Source organism: Pithys albifrons, chromosome 16 (assembly GCF_047495875.1).
Source record: "Pithys albifrons albifrons isolate INPA30051 chromosome 16, PitAlb_v1, whole genome shotgun sequence".
Taxonomy (NCBI): domain Eukaryota; kingdom Metazoa; phylum Chordata; class Aves; order Passeriformes; family Thamnophilidae; genus Pithys; species Pithys albifrons.
Genome location: NC_092473.1, coordinates 14,505,502 through 14,531,465, shown reverse-complemented (window position 1 = coordinate 14,531,465; position 25,964 = coordinate 14,505,502). Strand labels below are relative to the sequence as shown.

General features: G+C 61.9%; 2 protein-coding genes across 6 annotated transcripts in view; one reads left to right on the top strand and one right to left on the bottom strand.

Annotated features, from left to right (window-relative positions):
* The first annotated feature begins 4,087 nt into the window (after window positions 1–4,087).
* On the top strand, window positions 4,088–14,047 carry SREBF1 (sterol regulatory element binding transcription factor 1). 3 transcript variants are annotated; one of them, XM_071571409.1, is made up of 19 exons: window positions 4,088–4,357; window positions 7,597–7,998; window positions 8,163–8,332; window positions 8,403–8,543; window positions 8,621–8,821; window positions 8,927–9,041; window positions 9,123–9,334; window positions 9,558–9,762; window positions 10,057–10,241; window positions 10,332–10,593; window positions 10,701–10,867; window positions 10,951–11,119; window positions 11,210–11,318; window positions 11,393–11,502; window positions 11,594–11,726; window positions 11,884–12,046; window positions 12,285–12,470; window positions 12,548–12,659; window positions 12,983–14,047. In XM_071571409.1, the coding sequence occupies exons 1-19, from the start codon at window positions 4,252–4,254 to the stop codon at window positions 13,204–13,206; spliced, it is 3,372 nt and encodes a 1,123-aa protein (XP_071427510.1). In that variant the 5' UTR covers window positions 4,088–4,251; the 3' UTR covers window positions 13,207–14,047. The 3 variants fall into 3 exon arrangements, with proteins under 3 accessions (XP_071427510.1, XP_071427508.1, XP_071427509.1); XM_071571407.1 differs by having other exon boundaries at window positions 8,621–8,839; XM_071571408.1 differs by lacking the exon at window positions 4,088–4,357 and adding an exon at window positions 6,515–6,659 and having other exon boundaries at window positions 8,621–8,839.
* Window positions 14,048–14,348: 301 nt separating this feature from the next.
* Window positions 14,349–25,964, bottom strand: part of RAI1 (retinoic acid induced 1) — a 73,868-nt gene continuing 62,252 nt past the window's right edge. For all 3 annotated transcript variants that reach the window (XM_071571404.1, XM_071571405.1, XM_071571406.1), the window contains 4 exons: window positions 18,171–23,793; window positions 16,913–17,006; window positions 16,563–16,612; window positions 14,349–16,189 (listed from right to left, as the gene is read on the bottom strand). In XM_071571404.1, the coding sequence (XP_071427505.1) occupies window positions 16,175–16,189; window positions 16,563–16,612; window positions 16,913–17,006; window positions 18,171–23,777 (5,766 nt within the window). In that variant the 5' untranslated portion in view covers window positions 23,778–23,793 and the 3' untranslated portion in view covers window positions 14,349–16,174. The remainder of the gene's footprint in view (window positions 16,190–16,562; window positions 16,613–16,912; window positions 17,007–18,170; window positions 23,794–25,964) is intronic.

Below are 25,964 nucleotides of genomic sequence, written 5' to 3'. Positions count from 1 at the left end.
CTGGGGGTGCTATTGTCTGTCTCAGCTGGGGACTCAACTGGCTCCAGTGCCTGGCCTGAGCACAGGGCATGAGTGAGCACAGGGGACATGTGCAGCTCTTGGGTGCCCATCAGATGTCAAAACTGGGAGTCATCAGTTTCCTCCAGGTGACAGAAGCTGGGTATTCCCACTGGGAGAAGGGTTGTCCCCAGCAGATGCTCTTTGTGGGTCATGCTGTGTGCAGTGCTGTGTTGCCACTGCTGGTAAATTCATTGCCCACGAAATTTTGGCACATCTTTTGAGGCTGACAACAGGCAGGCACATGGGTGACAAGCTGGGTGCTTGGTGGGACACCAGCCCACCTTGCAGGGTTTGCCCAGTGGTCCTTGGAGGACAATTGCTGATCACCAGCCTTGGTGACCTAAAAAGGAACGGGTCAGGAGCTGTTGTGCACTGCACGAGGGTGATGTTCCCAGCCCATCCAAGGGCCACTTTCCTGACTCATCAGCCAGGAATTTGTTCCAACATCTCCATTATGATGGTGGTTTTGATTGGCAGAGGATAAGGAAGAGCATCAGCTCAGGAACCCTGGAGAAGTGTCATTGGCCAAAGCCAAGCCAGTTTGTCAGAATGGTGCCCTCCATTCTGCCCATGGAGATCCAAGCTGATGGTTTACACTTGGGGAAGGGGTCCAGCTGGAAAGATGGGTTTCCTTTCCCTGTAGCTTCATATTAGCATTAAACCAGCCCTGCCCCAGCTTGTTTACCCCGCACTGATCATGTGCCTGCTTTTCTGTTGGATACATTCGGGGTGTTTCCTGCGCTGATCTGTTGGGAAAGGTGTGGACCTGCTGCAGCTCCCCTGAGAGGGCAGAAATTGCACAATAAGCACCGGGTCAGAAATGTCCAGTGCTGTGCTGTGAGGGCTGTGGGAGGGGAGTCTGCTGGACCGAGGGGCTGCACCTTCTGGGGAGCTGCATCACACTGTCCTCTGCAGCCCCACAGGTAAATGCATGAGGCAAAGATCCCTCTAACTGCAAATTCTGCCTCCAACAGGGGCCAAAGTGGGTGCAAAGGGTGTAGGAGCAGGACAAGCAGCATGTGGGGATTTGCTTTTCCCATGTGTGCACCCCCAGCCACTGGTCATCAAACTCCTCAAACCGAGCAGAGATTCCCCAGGTTTGTGAACCCCTAGTGAGCTTCTCATCTCCAGACCTGCTCCTGCAAAGTCTGTGCAAGCTCCCAGCGTGGGCTGGGGGCTTCTTCCACTAGCAGAGCACATGGCACCAATCCCTGTATGGGCAGAACCTTGGGCAGGGTGTCACCGCTTTTGGGCTCTGGACAGCAGGTTTGGATTCCAGTTCAAATGGGAAATGACCACACATGCACTTGCCTTTCCCCATTTCACCTGGGGTTAAATAAACCTGGAGCGAGGGCTACACTGGATTGACACCAATTCTGTCTGTTTTCCCAAGCCATGGCTTGGGAAGGGGCAGTTTGCAAAGCAGAGTTACAGGCAGTGAAGGAGAGAAGAGGCTTTAAATCTGTTTGCAACACAAATTAATGATTAATGCCACGCTCTGCCTTAGCAAAACCACCCCGGGAGCAGGCGGGATGCCACAAGCTGGGAGCACGTCCTGCTGCTTTCAGCGCAGGTTTAAGGTGTGCTGGGACGTGGGAAACATTCGGGGGCTCACTCTGAGGGAGCCCACCTGGCTGAGCGAGGGGGCGACACGATGTGGGATGCTCCATGCAGGATGCCTGGGGCTGCCACATTCAGGCACGGCAAGTCCCGGAGCTGTCGCCGCCGCCGGAGGCGCTCGGGGCGATGCTCCACGCCACTGGTGAGATCCATGGAGCCGCATGAGCCTGCCCGGCCGGCTCGGTGGCCAGAGCCCAACCATCCCGGGCCGATTTGTTTTCTGTCATCCCTGCGGTTTCCTCCCAGCCTGCGCTCAGGAAAATGTCTCAGTGACTCCGGAGCGACCACGTGGCCCGACCGCCGTCCCCGCAGGATCGACATGATGTAATCGCGGGTCCTGAGCCGTGATGTAGAATCACTCCACTCCGGGCTGCTGCGCTTATTGGCTGCGTGGCCCTGGTCCTACGGGCGGGGTTTTCCCTACTCCGCAACCCAGCGCACCCCCGGGAGCTCCGCCCCGCGTGTCATTCATCACCCCCAAACTTGGCCGGGACGCTGCGCTGCTTCCTCCTTCCCCGGTGCGCGGAGGGTGCTGCTGGTTGCTGTGGTCCCCCCTGGAACAGGGGAGGTATCACCTATGGGTCCCCGGAGTGCACAGACCATCGGGATCGGGATCGGGGAAGGGATCCTGGCAAAATCCAACCTCATGTGCAGCTTATGCAAAAATTGAGCCGTATTTATGCGTGAGATTTCCTCCTCCATATTTATGAGTGTGATTTCCCTCCTCTGTGTTTATTTGTGGGGCTTTCCCCCTCCATATCCCACGGGGAAGGCTGTGCCCCAGATCTTGTGTGGGTTATTAAAGGTCTGTGACCCCCACGCTCACATGAACCTCCTCTAAATCCACAGGGGCCACGGCACATCCATCTCCCCAGCCCTGGAAATCTGCCTTCTCCTCCTGCAGCACATGGGGCTGCTGCACGGAAAGGGAAATCCCACCCCCACAGAGCCTGGATTCTACCTGGTGACCCCAATAAAAAGAAGTGAGAAGCACATGGCCCCCTGAACACCACATGGCAGGTCATGGATCTCCCAAGGGTTTTTCCACAGTAGTGTTTGCCATGGGTGAGGGATGTCCAAGTGGCTGCTGGTGCCCTGCATGTGGGTGGCACTGCCCCTGCTGCCAGTGCAAAGCTGAGCCAGGACTCCCTGGGCTCAGCCCCAGCTCAGGCACAGGTCAATGTCCCTGGATTGAGGAGGCTGGACTGGGGGTGAGGGTGCAGAGGGGACCTGCAGGGCTGTGCACTGCCAGCTCTGCTGCCACCACATACACACACAGGGTGCTCTTTGGAGTCCCCAGTGAGTCCTGTGTGGCACTGACATGCCCTGTGCCATGCAGAGGATCCCCATATTGCAGAGGGTTGCCTGCTGAGCTGCCATGTGGGAGCCAGTGAGGCTGGGGGGTGGTTTTAAGGTGCAGCCAGGCTTAATGAATTCCCAGGTAGCCTCAAATTGTGCTTGGCAGCATGGAAGAGGAGAGGGCAAACTTTCACAGAGGTGATAATGCAGCGTATTTTGTTCCCTAAATGAATCCTGGCAGTAGGACAAACCATGGAGCACTGCAGGACACAGGGCATGGCATTGCCCTGGTGCAAGACTCCCACACTGAGGCCCAGCACCCATGGGCAGCCATGGTGCTGATCCCAATGGCACCAGTGTTCTTCCTGGATCCCACAACTGATGGCATTGGGGAGGGTGTGTGGCCCACCTGAGGCTCACAGGGCAGCATTGGTGTGTCCCTAACCAAGGGCATGGGAGCTTCTCCCACCCTGGGCCGTGCTATGGTCAGCCGGTGGAGCTGGGACATGCTCCAAACCCTGGAGCTGGGATAGAGAAGGCAGCTGCTCACAGCCTGAGAGCCACAGGACCTCTGAGAGGTGATATGATTGCCCAATATCACCACAGCGCATGGACTCCATGAGGTGCTCAGGCTTCTGCAGCCATGGCCACCACCTCTTGCCCATGCCAGCCCTCCTGCCTGCTCTCAGCGTGCCACATGTGGAGCTGAGGTCGATTTAATGCCCAGCCCAGGTATTTAGAACCCAGCCCAGGGATTTGGTCCCTGTCCCCAGAGGTGTGTGCCTGTCCCCAGGGCTCGGTGACGTCCCAAGGGGTCGATGACTTTTCCAGGGCTCAGCATCAGTTCCCAGGGCTCGGTGCCCATTCCCAGAGATCGGTGACTTTCCCAGGGCTCGGTGCCCATTCCCAGGGGTCGGTGACATCTCCAGGCGTTGGTGACATCCTCAGAGGACTCTGCCCTGCTCAGGGGCTGCAACCTGGCCCTCTCCGGTGCCCGCTCGGATCCCGCTCGGTGCCTCGGGGGTCCCTGTGCGGCGGGGCGGCGCGGGGAGGCGGGGCGGGGCGGGACGCGGCGGCGGACCCGCCTCCATCCATCCCCGCCGCCTTCCCCGCCCGGTGGCAGCTCTGGGCACGGTACACGGGAGCAACTTGGTGCTCGTCCCCTTGGTGCCTGTGCCGGGGCCAGCGCGGCCCGGGAGGGGCGGGCGGCCCCGCCGCCCCGAGAGCCGTCCGAGCCTCCCGGAGCCGCCGGGAGCCACCGGAGCCGCCGGGATGAGCGCTCTCGCATTCGACGACGCGGCCCTGGAGGGGCTGGCACCGTCCCTCGGCCTCTCCTTGGCCAGCGACATCGACACGGCCCTGCTCAGCGACATCGACGGTGCGTCCCGGCGGGGCCGGGGTGGGGCATGCCCGGGGCTGGTGACACGACCGGGACCGGGCTGGGGGATAACCGGGGCTCGGTGCACGGCCGGGGGGCTGGGCATGGTGCAGTACTGGGGGTTGGTGCATGAGCGGGACCGGGCTGGGGGATAACCAGGCTCGGTGCATGGACGGGAGGTGGGCACGATGGGGTACCGGGGCTCGGTGCGCGCTCGGGACATGGCTGTGGCGATAACCGGGGCTGGGGCACAACTGGGACCACGCTGGGGATATAATCAGGCTCGGTGCATGGTCAGGACCACGCTGGGGGTATAATCAGGCTCGGTGCATGGTCAGGACCACGCTGGGGGTATAATTAGGCTCGGTGCATGGTCGGGACCACGCTGGGGCTATAACCGGGAGTCGGTGCATGGTCGGGCCCGCGCTCGGTGCATGGCTGCGGAGTCCAGGCTCGGTGCACGGTCAGGGAACTTCATGCAAGGACAGGACCGGGTCAGCGGGGTTGGTGCATAAGCGGAACTCGGTGAATGGCCGGCGGTCCGGTGTCGGTGCTGGGCCCGGCGCGGGGAGGGGGGACACCGAGCTGCTGGAGAGCGGAGTCGGTGCAAGATCGGTCTGGCTCCGTTACTGGGGACCGGTCCATAGCGGGGGGCTCGGGATGGGAGGACACAGAACACCGGGACCCCCGGGCTGGAGGTGCCGATACCGGGACAGCCCCGATTTTCCCCCCCGCCGTTTTCTCAGTCACAGCATCGTGTCTGCGGTAGCCCCGCCCCCCCGTGACGTCACCGTCGGGGTTACTCTCGGTCGTTCCCTCCAGGGCGCCTGGGTTCCTCCAACCCATCCAACCGGCATGGGCTGAGATGGGGGGGCTCTGCGCCGGCCCTGGGGCGGGCACCCACCAGCACCCACCTCCCCTCCCGGCTTGGGGGTCCGCGGGATGGGGAAACTCCAAGGAGACCCATTCCAGGAGGGGACCCACTTCACGCCCCTCCAGTGGCACTGAGGGGCTCACATGTGCTGAATTCAGTGGTTCCATGGCTCTAGCAAAAAATTGGGAATCCCAAAAAGTTGGGGAGCCCAGCCCTGGGCAGGCTCCGTGGCCACCTCACCACATGCTCCACCAGCCCTGCAGGTCCGCGCGATCCGGCACAGCCGGTGGAGCACGCGGTGAGGCGGGCACAGGGCCTGCCAAGCTCTCTGATACCTGCCCCACTGGGTGATCCCTGGGGGTCTCTCCTCCAGGATCTGGGATAAAGGCAGCATCCCAGGTCTGGAGGCTCATCCCAGTGGCAGTCAGGGTGGATCAAAGCAGATCCAGGTGCCACCTGCTTCTCTCAGCAAGGTTTTGGCGTGGGCAGGGAAGCAGGAGCTGTGCCAGGGCTGAGTGGTGCCGTATGGGATGAGGTTTTCCCACCCTGGGGTTTTGCCGCACTCCTTTGTATTGTGGCCAGTTGGGCCACCTCGTGCCCCACAGTTTTCTCAGAATGGGTTTCTCGTCAGTCCCTGGATGGTCACAGTTGTCCCTCATCCCTGTGCCCACCGGGAGGTGATGTGGGATGCTTACCCAGGGATGTGGGTGCCCATGTCATGCTGATGGTGTGGGTGGCAGCAGGTCCCGCAGGATAGAAATACCTGGTAGGTGCCAAGAGGCTGGGACAGCCGTGCCCACCTCCAGGCTGGGCAGCAGGAAGCGAGCCCAGGAGGGAGCACCCCCTCTCTGCAACCCCAGACTTTGCTCTGGACTACGGAGGAGCTTTGGGCACCTCTTGAGTGGGGACAGGCAGGGAAGGGGTGAGGCTGGGAGGTCCCCTAGAAGGACACCCACCTGTGCAAAATGAGGCGCCGAAAGCTGGAATGTTTAGGGAGGGAAACAGAGCACCTGATTGTTGCGGGATGACTCCTGGGCAATGAGTGAGGAGAGTCACACGGGCTGGGGGATGCGGGGAGCGATGGGGCGCGGGGCGAAGGGGTTAACGGAGTGTGACTCCAAGTAACCGCGGGCGGGTTGCGGCGGGTGCCCGGGAGTAACCCGGAGCTGGGCTCACCTTGGGCGGCGGGGGTTGTCCGGGGGCGGCCGGCGGGCGCTCAGGCGGCGATTGGCGGAGTCGCATCACCCCATCGCCGGCTGCGCTCCAGCCCTGGCGCGGGCAGCGCGGGGAGGGCGCCGGGGAGGAGGCGAGAACATGGCTTTAAAATATCCCGGTGCCTCGTCGCTGCCGGGCACGGGGCTGAGCGGGGGCCGCAGCCTCCTCCTGGGGACCCCCGTGCCGCCACCTGCATGGAGCGCACCTTCGAAGGTACCCCCGCCTCGCCAGCCGCCTCCTGCCCGCCTGGCGGGGTCACCGCCGTGGCCCCTCTCGGGGTGCTGCACCCCATGAGCGGGGTGTCCGGGGGCTGTGTGGCTCGGTGGGGGCATCCCGGAGGTGTGTGCGTGAAGGGGTGCCATGGGGGTACCAAGGAGGGGACATCCTGAGGGTCTGTTTGTCTTGGGGGCTGCACCTGTGTTGGGGTGGGGGCATCCCGGAGTCTGTGTGCCCCCGAGGGCGTGCGCCAGGATGGGGCATCCCTGTGGACTTTGGTGGGAGCATCCCAGGACACCTCAGAGAGGGTTTCTCTGCAGACCCCGATGTGTGAATGTCAGGGCAGTGTGATGCAGGTGTCTGGGTGATGTGTGGGTGTTGGGCGATGTGTGGGTGTTGGGGTGTGTCTGTGGGGACACAACAGGTCCTGTTGAACGGGACAGAACCCGCCCGAGGCTGTTTTAACCCTGCACTTGCCCAGCTGTTCTCCTGAAGGTTGTTGAGATCAAATCATGCCTGGCACGGGGGTCTGGCACATTCAGGGGGTGTCACTCCCTGTCACAGCCCGAGCACCCCCTCCCCTTGATGCTGGGGCTGATTTGGGGATTGTTGGGTTTCCCAGTACAGGATAAATAAATGAACTGGCACAAGCCCCCCTTAACCTCAGAGACAGGCAGAGAGCCACCCCAGACAGGACTGGAAAGCCCTGATTCCTGATGGCCAGACTGTGGCATTCCCCTTTTGAGCGCCATTCCTCAGTTTCCCCACTGGCAGAGTGGCCTGAAGGCTGCGACGGATACTTGGACTCTCAGGGAATTTTGCAGCTGAATTGTGGGGATCCACCCCTAAAATGCTGAGTTGTGGCGTCGGCATGGGCTCCCCGTGGGAGGTGCGGGACAGCCTCTGACGGTCCGGAGGGGTGTGTGTTTTGCAGACGTGCTGCAGCTGATCAACACGCCGGACAATGACTTCTCGGGGCTGTTTGATTCGCCGTTCGGTGCCCCCGACAGCGCCGTGCCCCCGGGGCTCCCCTCCACCCCAGGCACCCTCAACACCTACCTGGATCCCAGCAAGCCTCCCCCTGCCAACCCCACGGGCAGCGCCTACGCGGGGCCCGCCGGGATGACAGCCTTCCCCCCGCAGCCCCCGGCCCCGCTCCTGCCGGCGCCAGCCCTGGGTGTCAAGGAGGAGCTGTCGGCCGTGCCCAGCAGCCAAGCCCAGCCCCAGCCCCAGCCCCAGCCCGGTGTGATGTTGGCCCCCAGCTTCATTCCTGCGTCCTCCAGCACCTTCACTCCCCAGCCCTTGGTGGGCTACCAGAACCAGCACGGCTTCTCTGGTGAGAATTTAGGGGTGCAGGGGGGGATTGGGGCTCCCTGGTGGAGGTTGTTGCAGTGGAGGGTCCTGCTGGACGAGAGATGTGTCCCTGCATGGCGGGGCTGAGCGTTGTGGGCTGGTGTCAAGGGAGAGGCCTGTTAACACTATTCTCTGCTCCATGCCCAGCTATGCAGCCCGGGAGTGCAGAGCAGACCCTGCCCAGCCCCCTGCCCACCCCACAGCCCAGCCAGCCCGTGGCACTGCCTGGCCCTGTGCAGAGTGTGGCACCCCAGCAGCTCCTCACCCCCGCTGCCCCCACCACCCAGTCCGTCTCTCCTCAGATCCAGTCAGTGCCGGTAAGCCCCGGGACAGGGGTGGGGTATCCCAGTGACCCCCACAGCCCCACTGACCCCCTCTGCCCTGCAGGTTCTTCTGCATTCCCCTTTCATCAAGGCTGACTCCCTTCTGCTGACGGCCGTCAAGACGGATGCTGGCAATGCCAAGACCTCCACCATCGCCTCCCTGGCCACCAGTGCCAGCGGCTCTGCCACCTCGCTCCAGGTGCCGGTAGGTCCCCATCGCCAGGAGCTCTGAGCTGGGGGGATGCTCCAGGACCCTGCTGACCCCACCCCACATCCCTGCAGGCGCTGTTGAGCGGAGGGGCCATCCTGACCACGGTCCCGCTGGTGGTGGATGCGGATAAGCTGCCCATCAACCGTCTGGCACCCAGCGGGAAGGCGGCGCTGGTGCAGAGCCGGGGCGAGAAACGCACGGCCCACAACGCCATCGAGAAGCGCTACCGATCCTCCATCAACGACAAGATTGTGGAGCTCAAGGACCTGGTGGTGGGCACCGGGGCTAAGGTGGGAGCCGGGGGGCAGTGGGGCAGGGGCAGGAAATGGGGGGGCTGTGCCCTGCATTTGGTCTGAGCCGTCTGTGCCCACTGGCAGCTCAACAAGTCGGCAATCCTGAGGAAGGCCATTGAGTACATCCGCTTCCTGCAGCAGAGCAACCAGAAGCTGAAGCAGGAGAACCTCGCCCTGAAGATGGCTATGCAGAAGAACCGTAAGTGGATGGGCAGGTCTTGGAGTGAGGGGCTCAGCTCCGTGCCCCCCAGCACCCCTCAGCTTACTCTGCTTGCCACAGAGCCTTTGAAGGACCTGGGGAGGTACTGCAGTGGGGTGACCAAGGCAGAGGCCCCCATGGAGGTGGTGAAGACGGAGGTGATGGAGGTGCTGACGCCACCACCCTCAGACATGGGCTCACCGTCCCACAGAAGCCCACTCTCCCTCATCGAGGGCAGCAGCAACAGCAGCAGCGACTCAGAGCCTGACAGCCCCCTCTGTGACCATGGCAAGGTGAGGGGGAACTGTGGGGGCGTCCCCCTGCTTTGAGCGGGACAGGGGATCTGCTGCTTCACACCAGGAGTGCCAAGGGCAAAGTGTGGCAGATGAGGAAAGGAGCTGAGAGCCCTGGCTGCTCCTCACCCAGACTGGAGCCCTACATCCCCTGCCCTGTATCCCATGCCTCTGCTCGCATCCATGCCCATGCCTGGGGCTCACAGCAGCTCTGCCCACTCAGGTGAAGCAGAAGTGCCCACCACCCTCGCCCAGCAGCCAGGGAATGCTGGACCGCTCCCGCATGGCTCTCTGCACCTTTGTCTTCCTCTGCCTCTCCTTCAACCCCCTGGCCTCCCTCCTCCGGGGCTCTAACTCCCCAGGCCCTCTGGTGAGCCCAGACACCACTGGCCCTGGCAGGAGCATCATGGCTGAATCTGTGACTGTGGGTAAGCTCTGGTGTGGGAGCTCTTGGGGTGGGGGATATAGGGATGGGGGCTGTTGGAGTGGGCACAGGGTGGAGGCCATTGGGTGGAGGCTGTTGGAGTGGTCATGGGGTGAAGACCACCAGAATGGTGAACCGGGGGTGGGCGTGGGGCAGAGGCTGTAGTTGAGTTGGACACTATTGGGTGGATGCTCTTTGGGTGGGCATAACGTGAAAGCTACTGGGATGGAGACCCTGGAGTGGGCACAGGGCAGCACTGACAGGGTGGTGCTGACCCTCTGACCCTCTTTCTGCACAGAGGAGCCATGGGGGTGGTCACAGTGGCTGTGGCCCACGCTGGCCTTCTGGGCACTGAACACGGCACTGGTGCTGGGGGCGGGAGTGCGGCTCTTTGTCTGCGGGGAGCCTGTCACCCGCCCCCACTCCGAGCCCTCCATCCTCTTCTGGCGGCACCGCCGGCAGGCTGACCTTGACCTCGACCGTGTGAGTCCCACCTTACATGCTGTCCCCTGTCCCACTTGTGCCCTGTCCCCTCAGCCCTGCCCACCTGACACTCTGTCTCCGGTACCACAGGGAGACTTTGCGCAGGGGGCCCAGCACCTGCGGACGGCGCTCGGGGCGCTGGGGCGGCCACTGCCGGCATCCCATGGGGACCTGGCCTGCAGCCTGCTCTGGACCCTCCTGCGCCACCTGCTCCAGCGCCTCTGGGTGGGCCGCTGGCTGGCTGCCTGTGCCGGGGGGCTGCGCCGGGACCCTCCACCCCCTGCCCATGTCCGCCAGAGCGCCCACGATGCTGCCATGGCTTACCACCGCCTGCACCAGCTCCACCTCGCCGGTACGGCCCCACACTGTGGGGTGGGCTGAGGGATGGGACCTCTGTGCCCTGCATCTCCTCGGAGTCCCCCAGCCCCATCCCTGAGCCTCCTGCTCCCATTCCCACAGGCAAGCAGGCTGGGGGGCACCTGCTGGCCATCAATCTGGCACTGAGTGCTGTCAACCTGGCCGAGTGTGCCGGTGATGCCATCTCTGTGGGAGCACTGGCTGAGATCTACGTGGCAGCTGCCCTGCAGATCAAGGCCAGCCTGCACCGCTGCTTCCACTTCTTGGCGGTGAGTGCAGGGCAGCGGGGGGTCCCCTGTGGCCTCTGGGATTGGGGTCTCAAGTGCCCCCTGACCCCCTGCTCTCCCTGCAGCGCCCCTTCCTCTGCAGTGCCCGGCGTGTGGCCCTGTCCCATGGTGGGGCCGTGCCCCCTGCCATGCAGTGGCTCTGCCACCCCTTGGGCCACCGCTTCTTTGTCGATGGGGACTGGGCAGTCAAGGGTGTCCCCAGGGAGACCATCTACAGCTCTGCTGGCAACCCAGGTGACTCTAAGCCCCCATGTCCCTGTGTGCCCCATTTTGGTGCCCCATTTTGGGGTGGCAGCGTACGCACTGACCCCCTCTCTGCTGCAGTGGACCCATTGGCACAGGTGACCCAGCTGTTCCGTGAGCACCTCCTGGAGAAGGCGCTGTGCTGCGTGGCCATGCCTGAGCCTGGCCGCCCCACTGCCCAGGGAGAGGGGTGAGTGCCAGGGTGGGCACCCTGTTCCACCCCCGTGGCATGGGGCCAGCCCCCTCACAGGCCCTCTCCTGCAGGCGGTTCTCTGATGCCCTCGAGTATCTCCAGTTGCTCAACGGCTGTTCAGATGCCAGTGGCACACCTGGCCCCATGCCCTCCATCACCTCCAGCTTGGCAGCTGTCACAGGTGAGGCTGGGGTGTCCCCCACTGGGGACACTTTGTGTGGGGGGCCATGGGAGTGAGGACACCTTGCTCCTGTGTCCCTCCCACCCTGCAGGCACAGACCCCGTGTCCAAGTGGTGGGCGTCCTTTATTGGCATCATTATCCACTGGCTGCAGGGAGATGAGGAGGGGGCCGAGCGTCTCTTTCCACTGGTGGAGACCATGCCCCGGGCACTGCAGAGCTCTGAGTGAGTGCTGGGGGCATTGGGAACAGCGGTGCCTCCCATCCCCTTTGGGTAGGCACAGCCCCTCTGAACACACTTGGAGCACTCAGTGTGTGTTGCAGAGGGGCACAGCCATGCCCACCAAGGGGGCTGCAGTGACCATGTCCCCTCCACCTCACAGGAAGCCCCTTCCCCGCGCTGCCCTGCACTCCTTCCGAGCCATCCGTGCCTTGCTGAGCAAACAGGATGGGAGCCAGACCACCCTCAGCCACTGCGAGAAGGGCAGCAGCTGCCTGCGGGAGAGCCTGGAGATGGGCAGCCCTGCCAAGTGCACCATCGACAAGGTAAGCTTGGGTGAGGGGCACGAGGTGGCCGCAAGCCCCCAGCCCTGGCGGGAGGTGCCCCCGACCCTCGCAGGGGTGCATTGTAGTTGCATTGCATGTGTCAGACTGGGAGTGCAATGCCCCTGCCATGCAGCCCGGCGGGGGTCCCGCGCAGCAGCGCCTGCCCGCAGGGACCTCCTCAGCACCCCCCATCCCTCTGTCTGTCCTCCTGCTCACCCAGCTCCTCTTGTCCCTCCAGGCGGTCCAGCTCCTGCTCTGTGATCTGCTCCTGGTCACCCGCACCAACCTGTGGCAGCAGCAGATGAATGCCAGCCAGCAGCGCAGCTGCCTCTACCAGGCGTCTGCCCTGGAGCTCCGCGGCTTCCAGCAGGATCTCAGCAGCCTGCGGCGCCTGGCACAGACCCTGCGCCCCGCCATGCGCCGGGTGAGCCCCCAGCCTGTGACCTGGTGGGTCCTCTCATGCCCTGCACCTGGCTGTGCTCATTGTCCCCCCCGATCCAGGTGTTCCTGCACGAAGCCACCGCCAGGCTGATGGCCCGGGCCAGCCCCACGCGCACCCACCAGCTGCTGGACCGCAGCCTGCGGAGGAGAGGGGTGCAGAGCAGCAAAACAGGTGGGCATGGGGTGGGAGAAGGGGTGGGACACCCACTCCTCATCTGCAGCACCGCCCAGGAGCCTTAGGTGGTGGGGTGGGACACAGGGTTGGACACCCCCTCCTCACTTGCACACCCCAGCACCATGGATGATGAGACATGGGGTGGTACACCCCACTAGCAGCACCCCATAGGGTGGGATGTGTGGACTCCCAGTCCATCCTTTGGTGGTGTCACCCACTCCAGGGTGGGTGAATAACCCCATCCTCATGCTGGAGCCCCCAAGGTCAACTCAGTGGCTTCCATCCCTCTTGGTGCTGACCCCTGCTCTGTCCCCCCACAGCCGGGGAGTCAGAGAGCCACTCCACACCTCGGGAACACGCCGAGGCGCTGCTGCTGGCCTGCTGCTACCTCCCTCCCAGCTTCCTGGCAGGCCCAGGGCAGCGCATGGGAATGCTGGCCGAGGCTGCCCGCACGCTGGAGAAGCTGGGGGACCGCCGGACACTGCACGACTGCCAGCAGATGATCATCAAGCTGGGCAGCGGCACCACCGTCTCGTCAGGATAGGTGGGGAGGGGGCTGCCAGCCCCTGCCACCACCCCGGGTGCGGGATATGGGGTGGTGGGAGGCATGTGCCTCAGTTTCCCCACAGGACACGGTGTTAGGCAGTGGGTTTTGAGGTGAAGGGGTGGGTGAGGAGGGGCAGGGTGATACCTGATGTGGGTGTGGGGAGGGAGGTGTCCCAGGGTGGGACAGCCACGCATGGGGTACCCCGGGTGGGCTCCCGGCCCCACGGCTGTGTCTGTGTCCCCAGCACACGTGGGGGACGGGGCGTGGGGACCTCTAGTGACACTGTCACATTATTGCAGGGCACGGGACACTCGGCAGCTGCCCCCGGTGCCACCTGTAGCCCCCGGTGTCACCTGTACCCTCCCCAGTGCCACCTGTACTCCCCTGTGTCACCTGTACCCCCCACTGCACAGGGTGGGGGCCCCTCCTGGGGTCTGTCTGGCCCCCCACGGATCCCGCTGCTGCAGCATCCCTTGGTTTTGGGGCTTTGCCCCCACTATGGGGGGTAGGTTTGGCTTCAACGCAGTGGCAAAGTGCCCTCTCCCCAGCCATGCCCATGGTAGGCAAGAGGGTACCCCCACTGCCCACCCTATCCCCCACTCCCAGCACTGAGCAGACCCCCAGTAGCAGCTGCCCCCACCCCTGAGCATGGACAGAGAAGGGATGGCAGGGTGGCACGGGGCTCCCGGGGGGCTGGTGGGTGTTTCCATGCCCTTGCTTTGCCCCTCTTGTATATAGACCCTCCCCCCTTGACTGCTCCCCCTCCCTTTTTCCATTTTTAAACGGTATTTTCATAGTTGGAGAGTTTTGTACAGACAATTAAAGCAGATTATTTATACTGGTGTGTGCTGGATTGCAGGGGACTGACATTAAAATTCGGGGGCAAGGAACTCCCCACAGCTGGGGATGCCTTGCCCCAAAGGTCTGATGGGATGGGGGGCACAAGAGTGGCAGGGATGAGGACACTGGGTGTGAAGGGACTCCAAACACTCTCTCCTTAACCCACAATGTCCTGGGGGTGCTGCCCCTGCCACCTCCACACCCCATCCCCATCAGTGAGACCCTTGGGGATGAAGGACCAGCCAGGGGACCCCAGCAGCCCCCCAGAGATAAAGAGAGGCCACGAGCAGGGCGCCACGTACTTCCAAAACAATCGTTGTATCTTTATTGACGCTCTGAATGCAATGACCTGTTTTTTACTCTTAAGGAAAATAAACATCTTTTAGAAACAGCTTGTTACACACAATCTTCAGTGTGAAGCAATATACTAATAAGAACACTAGTCTTAACATTTACAGTCTTCATATATATTATATATATGTATATGTATACATATATATACACTATATAATGAGGCAATATATAATACACACGGTTTACCATTTTACAGTCATATGTACAAGATGTCACTAAAAATAGCCAGATTTCAGGCAACACTGCCAAGGACACCGGGATTTTTAATGTATTTTTTTATCTTTAAATTAATTATTTTTATTATTATTTCTCCCTTTATTTTTCTCACCTCCTTTTTTGTGTTTTTCGTTCCTGTGTCCAAGGCAGCTGCTGAAATGACAGACATTGTGTGGCCAGCAAACCTTGGGGTGAGAGATGGGTGGGATGGAGGGAACACGAGAGGTGGTGGGGGCATGGGGCGCTGGCTCTGCGGGGGACACAGATGGGGCCACCATTGTGTTCCCCTTTGTGGGATGCTCTCGAGTTGGGGAGGGGTGGCTGGTTGCTGATTTTGGGATGGGATGTGGGGCTGGTTTGCCCTGGGCTGGTTATTTGCTACCTGTGTTGGTGTGTGGGTGACACAAGGCTGGGGTGTTCAGCCTGGGGACATGGGCAGGGGGTCACCCCAGTACTGGGCAGCCCCCCAGATCCACCGAGGCAGCCAGGAAGGGAAGCAAAAGCCAAGGGAACTGAGCAAACCCAGGGCAGTGAGGGTTGAGCCAGGGCCATGTGGAGGGAGGAGGCAAATCCTCCTCTGGTTCAGAACCCAGAGCTATGAGGTTTGCACCCCGATCCTGGGGCTTGCACCCAGAGCTGTGGGATTGAGCACCCAGAGCTGTGGGGCTCAGCACCCAGAGCTGTGAGGCTCAGCACCCAGGTCCATGGGGTTTGCACCCAAAGTCATGGGGTTCAGCTCAAACGCAGGGAGCAAAGCCCCCTGCAAGAGGAGCCGCAGAGGAGGAGCTGGCGAGGCTAAGCAGAGGCAGGAGGGTGGGCTTTGGGGGTCCTCACAAGAAGGACCAGGTGTCCCCAGCTCAGCAGTGCCAGCGCCCCATGGAGCGTGAGGGTGGTGGGTGCAATGAGCCAGGGTTTGGCGTTCAGGAGCAGGGCTGGGCCAGCCCAGTGGATGCCCACCGGCCTGGCCAAGCACTCCTTGACCCCCTGGCACCCTGGGTGTGAGTGGGAGCAAACAGAAGATGAAAGAACAAAACAGAAAAAGCAGAGTGGTGTTTCAAACAGCAGGCCGTTGTTTGTCTTTTTTTTCTCATTTTTCTCGTTTTTCTACCTTTTTTTGGTAATTTTTTGTCTTTTTTTTATCTTTTTCTCCGCTGAACTATATACAAACACCATGAGGTTTGCTGAAGGCAACATCTCAGATCAGATCAGTGTGATATGGAGAGCCGGGACCCACGGGGGGTCCGACGGCCCCACAGTAAGACAACATCGCCGGGACCCCCCTTGTACACGGACCAACCCCGCCCCCCTGTGCAGCCATTGCGGGTGGGGGATCCCGATCCGTTCCCCGTGTATCCAGACCGGGTTTTACCGGGCCCGGCGTGGGGGAAAACCCGGCGCTGGCTCCACCCGCCCGGAGCGGGTTCGGGGCGTCCCGGGGCGCTCACGGGCAGCGGGGGGTCCCCGGTACGGCCCGGCCCGGCCCCGCTCCGCTCTGCTCCAGGCGCTGCCTCCTCCGCCGGTCCCTCGCTGGCGGCGGGGCGGGTGCCCGCGGACGCTACACCGGCTGCCTCTGCGGGGAGAAGGAGGTGTCAGCCCGGGGGTCCCGCTGGAGAGGGGGGACATGGCCCTGGGCTGTCCCCATCGGCGACCCCCCGCCAATAACCGGGCGCCCATCCAGGATGCGGTGCTTCGAGCAGGGGTTCAACCATCACCCACCACCTCGTCGGTGCTCAGAGAAGGGGGATAAGACCTCCCAGAGCCCAGCTGGGGATCCCGGATCTGGCACCCACTCACTGGCCCCCCGGTATCCCCAGGGATGTGATGCCCATGTAGGGCTGAGTGCCCAGGATGGGTGTCCCCAGGAATCTGGGGTCTGAAGGCAGATCCTCATGCCCCCTGGAGCTGTGGAGCACTGTGGGGTGCACTGGAGACTCTGGGCTTACCTTATGTTTGGGACATCTCAGAGAGAAGCTCTCCTCAGTTAATAAGCAACCTGCAAGGAGAGGAGAAGGATGTGTCAGGGGAGACCTCACACTGCAAGACAGGTGACCCTGGGCAGGGCGGATGTAGTGGCCCCTCTGGTCCACAGCCACCCACCACCTCCTAGACCAGCCACAGTGTTTGTATGAAGGATTCAGCTGAGGGCAGATAAACACATGCCAGTGCTGCTGGCACAGCGGGCATCACCATCCCTGCAGCTGGGGAGCCACAAGCTCACCCTGACCTTGGAGCAACAGGCCCCATATCCAGCCAGGTCAGGACCCCACACCCCTCTCCCCACAGCTGGGCTCACCTGTGTCGACGGCACACACGTAGTGGTAGGTGTGGGGACACCCCTTCTGGCAGCAGCCCACAGTGGCTCCCACTTGCTGGCAGCTCGAGCACTTCTGTAAACGCACCCAGGAATTCAGAGTAGGGAAGCAGAGATGTGGAGAGACAGAGAAACCCCGTCAGAGCCCAGCAGAGGAGCGGAGAAACCCGACACCTCCAGCAGTGAAGGCAGCACAGGTGTCCCTGCTCCTCTCCAGGCCCTTGTTGCCTGTCCCAGGCAATATCCCTCCTCCTGTGCCGGTGGCACCATGGGCCACACTGTGCCTCTCACTTGGCCACCTGCAGCCATGCATGAGGTTTCTATCTGCCATACCCCTCCCACGGATGGCACTGAGCCATGGCTCTGTGGCAGAGGACCATGGTGGTCCCCAACTCCCGTCCCATGCCCAGCAGGTGCTTCAGGGATGGAAGCACCTGGTCCCATGGCAAAGGCAGCAGTCTCCAGCCAGCCATGACATGAGCACTCAGGCCTAGGAATACAGCCAGTCCCAAACCTGGCACGGGGGGGCTTGCTGGACACCCTTAGCCTCTGGTGGGGCTGTTCCCGCCCTCCCCCCAGCACTAAAACCCCGTGTCACAGAATCCCAGAATGGTTTGGAAGGTATCTTAACACTCATCCAGTCCCAACCCCTGCCATAGGCAGGGACACCCTCCACTATGCCAGGTTGCTCCAAGCCCTGTCCAACCTGGCCTTGAACATTTCCAGGGATGGGGCAGCCACAGCTTCTCACTGCCCTTTGGTGATTCCCTTCATTGACCTCCCTATTTTGTTCCAATGGGTCTGGGAGAGGAGCAGGGCAGGATTGTCCCCTCCCTCCAGCTCCCCTTCCCATGCTGCCCATCACCACGGCACCAGGACACATTGAACCCAATTTCCCCTTCCTGCTGCATCTGTCCCCCTTGGAGCCACCCTGTGTGACGCATGGCTGGGCCAGGGGATGTGACAGTCCCAGGGGGCCCCAGCCATCCTCCCAAAACATAACACCATAAACACATTTCTGTGCCTAAAAGGGGGGTTTTAGGTGCTATCACAGACAAGGCAGCACAATTCTCACAAGGCCCCAGTGGGGCTCATGGCACTGAGTGCATGCCCTGCTTTCCCAGGACAAAACTATTAATTTTCAACTGGAGGCGCAGCCATGGGAACAACATTAGCTGAAGGAGGCGAGCAGGAGGTGCTGCCTTGGGATGTCACGCTGGGCATGCGGCTGAGCTCTTACCAGGTCGGCAGCCGCCTTGACAGCCTCCTGCAGCCCGTAGAGCTTCCCTGCCACCAGGAAAACCCCAGCGGTCCATACGGCACAGGCCTCGTGCAGCCAGTGCTCCTGCGTGTCACCCGCCGGCTCCTGCGGCGGGGACTCGGCCTTGTGACATTCGTGCCGCCGGGGCTTTTCGGCCGCCTCCTCGCCCTCTGTCCTCTCGTCACAGCAGTAGCAGCTCTGCAGCCTACGGAACATGCCCCGCGGGCTGGAGCGCAGCGTGCTCTGCTTGGCCGCCTCAGCAGCACCCTCCGGCCTCGCCGCCTTCCCACCGGCTCCGCAGCCGCCCTCCGTCCCACGGGGCACCCGCTCGGCCATGGCGGGGGCAATGGTGTCCTCGCCCGGCCCCTCTGCCCGCGCCTTCTCCTTCAGCCGTGACTTCTTCTTGGGCAGGCAGTCCTCGGGGTAGTAGGGCCCACAGAGGTCCCCCAGGTCCTTGTAGTTGGCGGGGTTGCGGCAGAGGCAGCAGACGAGGCACGCGGCGCTCAGCGCCTTCGACACCACCGGCCCCATGTGCATGGTGGAGGAGGTGGGCAGGGCTGCCCTCGGCCGTGGCGCTGGCCCAGCTGGTCCCCGCTGCAGCCGTGCCTCGTCGCCGGGCGAGTTGATGACGGTGCAGGTGGTGGTGAACTCTCCGCGCCGCTCCACGTGGACATAGGGAGCGAAGGGGGGAGCCCGGCTGTCCGCCCGCAGCCGCTTGCAGGAGATGTACTTCAGCCGGATCTCAGGCTCCGCCGGATGCACCAGCGGGGCCTGCTGGGACTGCCGCCGCCGCTTCCCACGGCTCTTGCACCGCGCCGGCACCGCCTTGGCCTTGCCATGGCCCAGACGCTTCCGCTGCCGCTTGGAGTAGCCGTTGTAGTTGGAGTGGTTGGCCCGCGGCTTGGGCCCTCGTGCTGGCCCAGCAGCAGAGCGTCCCTCAGGGGGGCCATCGCTGCCCCCCACCTCCTTCTCCTCAGTCTTTGGTTTCTTCTCCCGTGGTGCCTCCTCCGCACCTCCCGGGCTGGCCACGCGCTCCCGGGACAGCAGTGGTGGTGCAGAGCCCAGGGGTGCCTTGGTCATGCCCAGCGCTGCTGCTTTGCCCTTGCGGTTCCTCTTCTTGGGAAGCAGCCCGAGGTTCTTGGCCACCATGGTGGGGCTGGACTGGGCCCCTGGTGTTGGTCCACAGGCCTCACCCTGGCAGCCCTCAGGAGAGAGCTTCTTCCCGATGCCCAGCTTCCCCTTCGGTGCTCGGCCGCTGGGGTTCCGGCACAGCGGCTCAGCCACTGGCACGGTGGGCACCTTCTGCGCTGCTGCCAGCTTGGGCAGCCGTGCGTCACCCACCGCTGCAGCCACCCCACTGTGCTTCACCCGCTCCCGCTCCGCCCCGGCCGGGCTCAGGGATGAGCCATAGGCAGCCACTGTGGCTGCAGCCGCTGCCGTGGCCGCCGGTTTGCAGGTGAACTTCTTCAGGTTGGGCGAGGTGATCTTCTGGACAATGGCCTCCAGCTTGAGGCCACGGCCCTTGCGGGGAGGCAGCACTTTGGTCTTGGTGGCCTCCTGGAAGGCCGCCCGGGAGGTGATCTTGATACAGACATCAGGAGCCTCCTTTGGCAGGGGAGGCTTCGGGACAGCTTCACCAGAGTTCTTGGGGGGCAACTTGGCTTTCACCTTCTTGGCCACTGGCATCTTCTTGAAGAGGCTAGGGGGCCCCTCTGGCTTCTCCTCCTTCACACTGCCGCTGTTGCTCCGCAGGACGAGGTTCCTTTTCTTGGTGGGGATGGGAGAGATGAAGGTGGACTTCCTCTTCAGTGAGTGCAGGGGCCGCTCTGACATTTTCCCCCCACCTGGCCCCGCTTTGGGCAGCTTCATCCGAGCACCCACCTTGCCCTCCTTGTGGGGGCTGCCCGGCGTCGTCAGCTTGAAGGCGGGTGGGAGGTGGTTGTTGGAAATGAGCTTTTTGGGTGCCTTGCAGTTCTTCAGCCGGACGTCAGCTGCCCGCTTGCCCCGCTGCCGCTTCGTGTAGAAAACCTCCTGTGTCTTCGTTCGGGAGCGCAGGATCATCGACCTCTGGTCCCTCTCGCCCACCTCCACCGCATCCCCCTCCAGCGGTGTTGAGCTTGCCACCTCCTCTGCCGACACCAAGCTGGGTACCAGTAGGGTGGCATCACTGGTGTTCTGGACCACCCTGGGGGCCGGTCGGCTGTTGCGTTTCCTGGCTTTGAAAGCCACCCGCTGCTTCACGCCACAGCCGGGCTTCTTCCCCAGCTTCTCCTGGTGTGTGGGGGCCTTCAGCCCCTCCAGCGGGGCCGGGGCACGGGGCTCGGCGAGGGCAGTGAAGGAGCGGGTGCACATGCGTGCCGGGAGACCCTCAGCTGGAAACCGCGGTGTTTGGCTCTGGGTGCTCTTGCCCGGTACCTCTGTCTGTCCATCTGGCCCCAGGCAGGCACCAGCCACGCCACCGGCCACTGGCAGCTCATCAAATGGGGTCAGCACGGCACTGCCGGGGCCATCCCCTTCTGGCAGCCGGCAGTGCACCCTCTTGTTGCGGAGGCCCTTGCCCCGTGAGACAGGCTCCATCTTCCCCAGCATGTTTTCAGAGGTGAGTTGCTGCTTCACCGTGACTGGTGAGGCAGATTCAGCATCGGCAGCCTCCATATGGGATGTTTCCCCTCCGCCACTCTCCTCCTCTGACTGGATGTGGGGTAGGGAGGACTTGAACCAGCTCTTCACCTTGGTCTCCGTGCCCACAGCAGGGCCCAGCAGGATGACAGACTGGCCGGAGAGGCGTGGGGTGGGAGCTGAGCCCTCCTTCTCCACCGTGCTGACGGTCTCCTCGGCAGACACGGGCACCTCGCTGGAGGACAGCACAGTTGGCATCTCTGGGGGCTTGGGTGGCGATGCGTCGTATGTCACCGACTTCTGCTCTGAGCCGGCCAGCTCGCAGAGTGAGGAATACTCCTCTGCCTCCAGGTCTGACTCCTTCAGGTCTGGCGAGGAGATGATGGGGATCTCACTGAAGTCCCCAGCTGAGCAGCAGTGCCGCGTGTCTTGCAGCCACCTCTCGCTGTCTGCCTTTGTTGCTTCATCGTAGGTCAATGTCTCCTCCTCCTCCTCCATTGCCTGCTGCCCGAAGTCCTGGGCTGGCTCACTCTTGGCTGGCTGCTCTCCGTCACAAAGATCCAAGCCACAGGCGTTTTTTTTCTCCTTGCAGGAGCTCACCAATTTGCTGGGGAACAAGCCCTTGGGGAGGTCAGTGGTCTGGAGCTCCTTCCACCGCAGGCATGCCTCACCCAGGCTCTCCTCTGGCCATTCAAAGTTCTCCATGGCATTCTCAGACCCCACCGAGTTGGCGGTGGTGTTTGAGTAGCAGCTGTAGCCAGTGGCTCCTGTGCTCGATGTTGCTGCTGGGATGCTGGGCTTGGAGTTGAAGGCCAGTGGGGCAGTGTCCTTCAGCACATCCTTGGTTTCAGTGGCTGTGAACTCTACCTGGGGACTCTCATACACCTCCTCACCAAAGTCCTTCCCTGCACTGGCCCCCGAAGCTTTGTCCAGCTTTAGGGGCTCAGTGAGCGTGCTGGAGTCACCCTGGCTGGGCCAGGTGCTCTTCACCATGGTGTCCAGGCTGGGCCGGTGGTTTTCCATCTGGAAAGGGGACTTGGTGGGCTCCTTGCTTAGCATGGGCAAGTTGGCCCAGGCTTTGTCTGCCTTCTCACTGATGGCATCCTGCAGGACAATGATCTCGGAAGCCAGCTCCTCCTGGGACAGGGCACTGAGGAGCAGCCGGGGACAGTCCCGTTCGTTGGTCACATACTTGGTGAAGGTCTCCAGAGGCAGGGTGGCGTGGATGCTCTGGAAGGAGTCATCTGATTTGGTGGACATATCGTCTGGAGAGGTCACAGAGCAGGTGGACACCGACTCAGGCTTTGCCTTGGAGTTGCTGTTGACACGGGCAGGACTGCGGTTCTGGTTGCAGTACAGGAAACTCCTCTCCAGCTGGTCCTCTGACCCACTAAGATAGTCAGCGTCCTGTGTCTCAGTGTGGACTGACTGGGGAGTGCTCAGCGGATCAGACAGTGGGGTCCCCACCTGCTCTGCTGAGTAGGTGCTGCTCTCAGGGCTGCAGTGCTGTCCCTTGAGCTGCTCTGGGGTCCTCGCTGGGGTCTTGATGCCCTTTTTCTGGGGCACAGCTGCTTTGGAGAGCAGCAGCTGCTGGACGGTATTGGAGATGTTCTCCACCTGGGAGGTGAGTGCTGTCAGGCTCTGCAGGCTCAGGTCTGACAGCAGGTTTTCAGGCAGCTTCTCCTTCTGCAAGTTTTTACAGTTCCCAGATTGAGCGTCAGGGCTTGTCCCATCAGTGGGAGAAGGGTTCAGCAGCGGCATGAAATGGCTGTGGTCGGCAATGCCAGCTGGGAAGGCGCCGGTGCTCAGCGGCTGCTGGTTGTATTGGAAGTTCTCCAGGTTGGGCATCAGTGGGGAGGGAGTGGAGCTGTAGGACGGGGACCTGCCAACGGAGCGAGCTGGCGAGTGGCTGGCACTGGGGCTGAAGGTCTGGTAGTATTGCTCCGGCGTCCGGACGGGTGGCGCGTCGCTCTGGCAGTAGGTCTGGCCTGGCTGGTTGTAATGTTGGTATTTGGCCAGGTTTTGGTAGTGAAGGGTCTCTGGGGCGTGATGTCGCCCCTGCAAAGTCTGTGGTGGCTGCGGGGGCTGTGGTGGCTGTGGTGGCTGCGGTGGTGGGGGCTGCGGAGGCTGCGGTGGCGGCTGCGGGGGCTGCTCGTAGCCGATGCGGTTGGGCTGGTAGCCGTGCAGGTTGGGCACACGGGGGCCGGGGGCCAGGCTGGCGGCACTGCCCAGGGGCCTCTCCAGCGGCGGCTGCCCCGAGGGTGCAGTGCAGCTCTTGTAGGAGTGTGCCGGCTGGCTGCCCCCCGGCACCGAGGAGTAGGTGGAGGAGGCAGGGAAGGACTGTGAGTGCTGCCCGAAGTGAGGGCTCTGTGAGAAGGGCATGGGCGAGGAGACATCATTGGGCAGCTTCTGCCGCTGCAGCTTGGGGTAGGGGAGGGCAGGCGGCGGCTGCTGCGGCTGCTGCTGCTGCTGTGGCTGCTGCTGCTGCTGCTGCTGCTGGAAGTGAGTCCGGAAGGGCAGCGAGGTGGCCGCTGGCTCATGGTATGGCCGCCCACCTGCCAATGCTGCTGTCTTCTTCATCAGGCTGTCCTCATACTTGGCCACACCACCGGGCAGTGCCTGTGGCTGGCCACCCCATGCCTGCAGGCTCTCATCCCCGGAATACCGGGCTGGATAAGGGCTGTTCTCCTGCACAGTGTAATTGGAAAAGGCCGGCCTGCCCTGCAGCTGCTGCCCCGCTAATTGCTTGTTTCCCCGGTGGTATTTCTCCACGGCGCTGTTCTCATAGCCTGCGTATGGCAGCTGCTGCTGACTGTAGTACTCCTTCGCCACCAGCCTCTGCCGCTCGCAGTTCGGCCCTGCCTGACTTTGATGCCTGTAATTCTCCAGGCGTGATGTATCTTGTGAAGTCGGCTGGTAGCTCTGCTGGTTGCCATGGAAACCACACCTTTCTCGAAAGGACTGCATGGCGCGGGCTCGTTATCTGCGAAGAGAGAGAGGCAAGAATTCAAATGAAGCATTGCCACCATGGAGGGCCGGGGACCCAGAGGGCCATGTCGCCTGCACCATGGGGGCATCATTGCCTCAGCTCACCTTGCCTGCTGGGCATCACCTCACTCCCACCCTGGAATGCAGCACCTGATGCTGCATCACCTCGCATGGCCTTGCGTTGTCTGGCATCACCCCATGGTGCATCACATTGCCCTGCATTGCCTTACAAGGTTCTCTAACACACCTTGCCTTGAGTTTCAGCTCCCTGCATTGTGCTGCCTTGCATCACATTGCTCTGCATTGCATTGCCTTTCATTTCCATCTCCCTACACCTTGTTGCCTTGCATTGCCCTGCATCACATCACTGTGTTGCATTGCCCTGATTCACCCTGTACTGAATTGCCTCACACTACCCTGAATCACTTCACCTTCCATTTCATCTCCCTGCTTCATGTTGCCTTGCATTTCATCACCCTGAATTGCACTGCCCTGCATCACATTGCTTTGCATAATCCTGCATCACATCACCTTCCATTTCATCTTCCTGCATTGTGCTGTCTTGCATTGCATTGCTCTGAATTGCATTGCCCTGTATTGCATCTTCCTGCATCACCTCACATCACCCTGTACCACATCACCCTGCATTTTATCTCCATGCATCGTGTTGCCCTGCATTGCATTGGATTGCATTGTCCTGCATCTCATTGCCCTGCATTGCAACCCATCACATTGCCCTGCATCCCATCCCTGTGGGCTCCATCACCCTGGATTGCCCTGGATCACAGCAGCTGGCTTTGTGTCACCTCGCATTGCTCTGCATCGTGTCGTGTCGCCCCACATCACATCGCTTGGTGCTGCATCCTCACCCTGCAGCGCCCTGCATCCTCCTCCATCCCATCTCCTTGGATCACCCCACAGTGCTCACAGGCAGAGGGGTGCTGGGTCCGGCTGCCCCGTCCCTGCCTGCAGCAGGTCCATCTACCCTTCTGCCCCTGCTGCACCCCATCCCTGCTGCCCATCCCTCCCTGCCTGCCCTGCATGGCACAGTGATCCCCCATGCCATGCTGGGGTCCCCCAGCCCCATGCTCTGTGTTTCACACACCCACCATCCCTCACCTCTGCAATTCACTCCCTCCCTCACATCCCTCCCCAGGGATGCCAGGATCCTGCGAGCCCCTCTGCACACCCCGCTTATCACCATTCTTTTTAATTATTGGGCTAATTACTGGAAGCAGCAGCGTGGAGGGCCAGAACCGCAGGCTGTGCTGGAAAAAAAAGTCATTTCAACTTGCTGGCTCTGCCCATCTCTGCTGGCTGCTGCCTCCCACAGCCCCCCCGACCCCAGCGACCCCCCTGCCCCGGCGCGATGTCATCTGGAAGCTGTCTGCTCCCGCCAGCAGCCGTCATTACCGAGCGCCTCACCACCATCGTCATTAAAGCTCCCTATTTCCTCACTCAGCTTGTGCTGGGTGCAGGGACACACCTGGGTCACGGGTTTGATCTCAGCCAAGAGGCTTGTGGGGACTAACGAAGGGCTTGGTGGCAGAGGGATGCATCCTGCCCATCCCCAGCACTGGTGGGTCAGAGGCACTGAGGTGGAATGAGTCTATTCTAGACATGGACTGAGATTTGAAGTCCAGGTTAGAGCAACCCCAAGGGTCTGCAGGTTCCTGGGGACATCCCTGGTGCTGCTCCTTTGGCACCATGACACAGCAGTGACACCAGTGCTGTTCCCTCAGCCTCCATTAAGGCAATGAGTGTTACGAGGGGAGAGGATAGGGGTGGTGTCTGTGCCAAGTCTATCCCAGCTCCCAGCACACTTCCCTTTGGTGTCAGGCAGCCTAGAGCCAGGACACAGATCCCTGTGTATCCCCAGGTGTCCCCCACCACCCTCATGCCACCACCAAGACATGCCAAACACCACATGACTCCGGACAGTCCCTGTGCTGGTGGCTCTGCCACAGCCAAACAAATGGCACAGCTGATTTGATGGGTCCCAGCTCGGCCTCGTTTCCTCACAGCACCCACTGGTAACATCTCAGCACCTTTCCAAGGTCTATGTACACACACAGGGCTTTATTTAGTTTAGTTGTTTATTTCCATAACCACCAGCTGCTCAGGGATGCACCCATCACATGGTGCTCTCTGGCACCACTGCAGCCG